At 42.6% G+C, this 6,000-nt stretch overlaps 1 protein-coding gene across 2 annotated transcripts in view; it reads left to right on the top strand.

Annotated features, from left to right (window-relative positions):
* cxxc5a (CXXC finger protein 5a) overlaps positions 1 to 4,543 on the top strand; it is a 42,358-nt gene extending 37,815 nt beyond the window's left edge. The window contains exon 5 of one of the 2 annotated variants that reach the window (XM_069713348.1): positions 3,097 to 4,543. In XM_069713348.1, coding sequence (XP_069569449.1) covers positions 3,097 to 3,141 — 45 coding nt within the window. In that variant the 3' untranslated portion in view covers positions 3,142 to 4,543. The remainder of the gene's footprint in view (positions 1 to 3,096) is intronic. The other variant, XM_069713349.1, reaches the window with a different exon arrangement.
* Positions 4,544 to 6,000: the final 1,457 nt, after the last annotated feature.

Raw genomic sequence — 6,000 nt, forward strand, 5'->3', positions numbered from 1 at the left:
CGAGAAAATAATTGGCAGACGAATTGATGAATAGTACAACTATAGTTGCAGCTCTATTCAAACCAGTAACCTGGATGTGTATAATTACCTAAATACAGGACATATGAGTTGAACTGATGGAGTAGATTGTGTGTGTGTTGTTGCCTCTGTTCTGGCTACAAGACGTGTTTACTGGTCAAGTGAGATAAATCACATATATATATTTACGTATCAATCACAAGTGACTCCTGGAAGCAGGAGCAAGCTTAGGAAAATGCATCATCGCCTCAGCCAGACAAACAGTGAGTGTTTATGCCAGCTGGAGGTCATTGTTGTTTTGATTCAGTTGTTTCAAAGGTTTCCTTTTTTTTTTCTCCGAGCTCCTTGTGAACAGCAGACAGCGTTACATCCCACATACACTACTGTATGTGGAGATGCTTTGAGTTCATTGTGTCAGTTGTGTTTTTTTTGTTGTTGTTTTTTTTATTGTGGGTGTCCATGAGGGAATCCTGACAATTGTTGATGATAAAGCCACGAGAACAATAACGAGAACGCTCAGCGGTGCCCTGGAGCAAAGGCTGAATTCATGACAGCTTAAAGTGGCTTACAGGAATTGACACCTAGCAACATACTCTGCACTCTGAGAGTTCATTGGAAGTTATGGTGGACTGAGCTAATTTTAGAAGTAGTTGCTCAGATATTTTGTTCTACTTTTCTGATATATTCCCCACAAATTGTTTGTGTTATTCAAAGACAAATGCACTGGCCTTGTTCGAAAAAAAAAAAAAAAAAAAAACACCCATCGATTTTAGTGATTGGCCACTTCACACCCACAGATCCCATCTGTTTGAACCCTTGCAATCAGTGTTGCTAAAGGAAAGGGTTTTTTCTATTCCTGAAATGCTGCCATTTTTTTCCATTGATTGCACATGTTTGATAATGAGGAAAAGCCGCATTTACAGTTAAATCGAGGGGTGTGTTGTTTTTCTCTCCCACGCATTACGTCATGGTCGGTCCAGCCCATACTAGATTTTTGACATCTGTGGCAGCGCCAGATGTTGCTGTCCTCTGACTATCTTCTTGACAGCTGAGTGCTACCGTAGAAAGGTCATCACAGAGACGGACGAGAGGCCGCCATCACATCATGTCGGCTGTTCACCTCCGGGTTTGTGGATCGCAATTGTGATATTCATTTGAGCCAAAAAAAAAAAATCATTTTAAAAAAATGTGAAAGCAATAGCAGTTTATGTCTGAGTTTGGGAGCTAAATGATTAAACGTATTCAGTGCAAACCTGCATCCATCAAACAGGTTTTGAGAAATTGATATGAAGTTGAGAGGTTGACGTGAACTGGCACATTACATACGTATGTGGGCTATGAGCGGCACTGTGGTATACAGTGTCTCTGCTGTCAGATTATGCCTGATTGAGTCAATTTAACAAATAAAGCGCAGTGTGGGCTATATTTGGCTGAGATCACCAGAATAATTACCTTGTTTGAAGTCTTTTTACCCGGGCGAAAATGTTTTATTTTTGCCAGCGGGAGTTAACTTTCAGAATGAAAGTAAATGAAACCTGTGGAGCACGAACCCTGCTGTCACTCAGTTTCATTTCCAGATCGGAACAATAGTAGTCAAAAGAACAGTGTTCAGCTGATTCAAGGGTAGAGGAATGGTTTAAGTGCACCTGAAAAGCAATTACGACTGGTATTGTTTTTGGTTTCATACAAACTTCTCTGAACTGCCTTTTGGCTCCGAGCTGTCTTTGTTAAAAAACTCATAATTTCACTGCAGCTGTGCAGGAGAGTTGCAAACGATATCGCAAAAAAAATGTCAAGTCTGATTATGGTCAGGTTACATATATTGTTTTTCAACAGAATGTCACATGAATTCAGATAAAATTTTAAGATTTCTATCAGCTTCACAAATATGTGAACGTGACTCTTGTGTGACACAGGCAGGACGTCTTCTGGTTCCTTTTCAGTGTGATTATATGAACGTTGGTGTTTTCTCTCACAGTATGTACGACTCCTTATTAAACCTTCTGCTCTGAGTACTGGTGGAGGCATGAATCTGAATTCAGCGTGTATGAGAATTTGAGTTTCACAGTCTCACTGTTTGGTGTGATTTCGGGGGTGTATTGTGAGTGTCGGTTAACGTGCCACTGTGTGCGGAGGTGTGTGACTGTACTTGAATACATATTGGTTCGGTGTGAGAGTGTGTGTGGGTGCATAAATGTTTGCCGAGCTCCTCCTGCCTCGCTCCAGGCAGAGCTGGCTAACGGAAGAATCCGTGCTGCAGAGTTGAGTTGCACTTTGCAGGACGCCAGCCGTGCTGCGGCTCCAGGGGACCCAGGCGGCTCTCTATCTCCTGACTGGCAGGCTGCTGCTGAGCCCTGCAGCTGCATGCATGTGCGCCTCTCCTGCTCAGTGCAATCAGACGCGCAGATAACCACGGAGAGAGAGAGAGAGAGAGAGAGGGGTGGGAGACGGAAAGCGGTATCATCATTGATGATGGTGTGGGAGAGCTACCCGTGTGGTGACTAAATAATAAATGTGGCATATTGGGTTTTGTGTGAAGCCATGACGGAGGCCTGTTCCTGTTTAGATGCGAAGGGTAACGATGTAGAGATTCCACGCATGCGACTCGTCTGGGTGCAAAGTGAGATAGAAGTGGTGCTCAACTCATTAGCTGTTTAATTGATTAGTTGATAGACATTAATCACGTAAGTCATTTGTCAACTAAAAATACTTCCCCTCAACGCCGTTTTAAGATTTTCTGTTTGTCTGTTGTATTACTGTTGTGACATTGCAAATTGAATATCTACGATAGATAATGTATAATGTCTTTTTTTTTTTTTTTACATTTTACATTTTATACATTATGCATTCAGCAAATGTCATTAAGTGATGACAGTAGTTAGTTGTAGCTCGAAAAAGAAGTGACTAAACAGGAGGGAAACATTATGCATGCATCTGAGTGAGGCTGTAGATTTGGATTTATATTTGCAAACACACAAATAAAAAAATAAAAAAGTGCTGTTTTCATGAACAACTCCAATTTCCTCTTCCTTCTCCCCTCCCCTCCCTCCCTCCCTTCTTGTCTTCTGTTTCTCCAAGAAGGTGATGCTTCCTACAGGAGCGGCGTTCCGGTGGTTCCAGTAGGACTCCTCCTCCACTCCCTACCCAAAGCTCTGCCATCAAGTGCAATGCCAACTCCTGGATTGTGTCCGGAACAGACACTGGCTAATAAACAAACTAGCAACAAATAAAATTATAGAGAAAAAAACAAAAAAACAAAAAACAAACAAAGCAGAACAAAGAAAAAAAAATCAATCGGATAATGGATGCACCTACTTATTCCTTGAACCAAAAATGAAGCGTGAAGAAAAGCATCTATGGCAACTTTCATTCCCTTTTCTATGTTTCCATTTTGGTACCTTTTGTCCTTTTCCCAGCAGGTTTTTTCTGTCGCTTAAACATTGGAACTGTTCATTGCCAGAAACAGAAATGACAGACTGAGTGTGGACAATCAACTAATTTCTGTGTTTGGTGTTAATGTTGTTCATGTGTGGAAAGATACAGTACTTGTGTAGAGAATGTAAATTTACAGCTATATTTTAAAACTAGTGGCTAATGGCAAACATTATTGTAATTCTTCACCATCATGTTACTTAAACCCTTGTCTATTTTATGATTCATTTTGTTGAGGCGTACGGTTTTCCAGACAGATCGATGGTTGTCCTTCGAAAGACAATAAAAATGTTTCAAATTGTGGGACGTTGTCAATTTCCGGACTGAAACTCGAACAAGTCCTGCTACTGGGCAGATCTCCAGAGACTCTTCACTGGGTTGAAGACGCTGTTCGCCAGAGCCGTCACTACTGTAATCTCCTCAATCAGCCCTCCTCTGCATTTCCAAACTTTTCCTTTAGTGAAACTGGCAGCCTTATGTTACTGTGGCCCTACTGAGCATGTGCCAATACTGCTCAGGGCAATAGCACTAAGAGACAGCACTTGCTCTGAGTCTACCCTACTGAACGCACTGAGACAAGATCGCTTTTTTTTATTTTATTTTTTTTATTGTTTGTTTATTTGGTATATTTTCATGATTTTGTTATGTTGCTGGGTAGCTACAGCTTTTAAAAAAATAACCAATCTTTGTATTTGTTTAGAAAATTGGACTGGTTTTGTGAATAAAAAGGAATGCATGTATTCGTGTCAAAATTTACAATTCTGATGTTTGTCTACTTGTCTATTTGCATGTTTTTTTTAAACAGCTGGTTAAAAAGCAGCTGGTTTGACTGACAAAAAGAGGTATTGCGTATACATTTTCCACAAATTCAGAAATTTTGTTCCCTTTTCTTTTATAATTGGATGCTATGAGAAAATTCCGACAGAATTCATTAGACGTAAATCAGGTGGTGGTATGGATCACCATGATGTCCTTGGTTTGACTGAGATATCTCTCTCACTGCCGATGTAATATCTTCCTATAGTGGAATGATGGAGCCTTGCTATGCTAAAATGTAACCAAAATGATTTAAAAGATGTTTGAATAAGAACAATTTTGATTGCAGTGTTTCTTCAAAGTGCATGAAACCTCCTGAAAATCCTCCTAAAAGTCATTTATTCTCAATGATTTTTGCTCTTCTCCATGATCTTTGTGACACTACTGCTACTCTGTGACATTTGTAGTCAGAAAACACACGCAAAGGTGCATTGATAGGTGTAGATTCCTGATGGGAACTTTTTGCCTCCAGAGGTGTAAAAGCTATCCCGATGAAGCCTGGATAACGTGTTTAGAGCTGAATGCATAAACGGAGTAGAAGGAAGTGAAGTTTGGATAAAGATATTAGAGGGTGAAAGCAGTGCAGACTTTTAAAAAAAACTTTCCAAAATGTGGTCAATCTCACTTGGGTCTTAGTGTAATTACTGGTTCTAATGCCTCAGGTCTGTGACACCGGAGTGAATTTCCATTTCCTGCTAAGTGAAGATTCTCAGTGATTTTTTTTTTCCAGCTCTATAGTCACTCTTTCATATCCAGGTGGGAAAGTAGATGCAGATTTCTGCCACAGCCAAAGTGCAGAGTGGTTTTAATTAGCACATCTCCACGGTGGAAGGCCCAGTATGGTGGACTTGTGTACGAGCTTGTGATCAGCTTGGTGAGCGGAGACTTGGAGAGCTATATTCCCAGCTTCCCCCCCCCCCCCCCCGACAGTGCTGGGCTAGTGCCATCGCCATGACGATGGGGGGAGTGTGTGTGTGCGTCTCTCTGTGTGTGTGTGTGTGTGTCTGGGGGTGGTGGCTGAGGCCTTTCATTATTAATGTGCACCGCGGCGTCCTTACCTCCTCTGAGCCCGCACAGCTCACTGCCTGACCTGCCATCCAAGGGAGAGGGAGTGTGAGGGGGGGGGGGGGACTGAGGAGGCAGAGATAAAGAAAGAGAAGTGGGAGAAAGAAAGACACGGCAGGACCAGTGCGTAAGAGTAGAAGCACGTGAGTGTAATGTATAGATTCCTTCATGCACTTTTATTTCAGAAATTTCAGATTAAGATCTTCAGTTCAACGAGGGTTTGGTTGTGGTTGCAGGTGACTGTGGCCCCTGCCTGCCGAGGTGTAGCAGCCTAGGGGCTGGGGAGAGGTTGCGGTGGTGGTTGTCTCCATGCAGAGGGGTGTACGGCTGGTGAGCAGGCCTGTCACACTGGGAAAATCCTGGAATCTTATCACCGCCTCACAGACACTGAGCCTCACTGATCTACTCACCCTTGTTGCCAGCAGACATGCCCTTCCCCCATCCAAATGCCCCTGCACAGGCTGGCCCCTTCTCAGCTCAGTCGCCACCTTCTTCGAACGGGGAGATAGCAGGAACTGATGCAGTCCAATTGTTGAGGAGGGAGGAATGTGGCTCGTAAAATGTGACTAACAAGAAGAGAAACACAAGAGTGGCAAGTGAGTACATGGCAGGGGAACTGAAGAGTCAGGAGTTACCCTGGTACCATTCAACGTCCACTCACACAGTGAG

Source organism: Brachyistius frenatus, unplaced genomic scaffold, assembly GCF_029030835.1.
Source record: "Brachyistius frenatus isolate BFR_SWC_R1_liver_20210118 unplaced genomic scaffold, ASM2903083v1 Contig_117, whole genome shotgun sequence".
NCBI lineage: Eukaryota > Metazoa > Chordata > Actinopteri > Embiotocidae > Brachyistius > Brachyistius frenatus.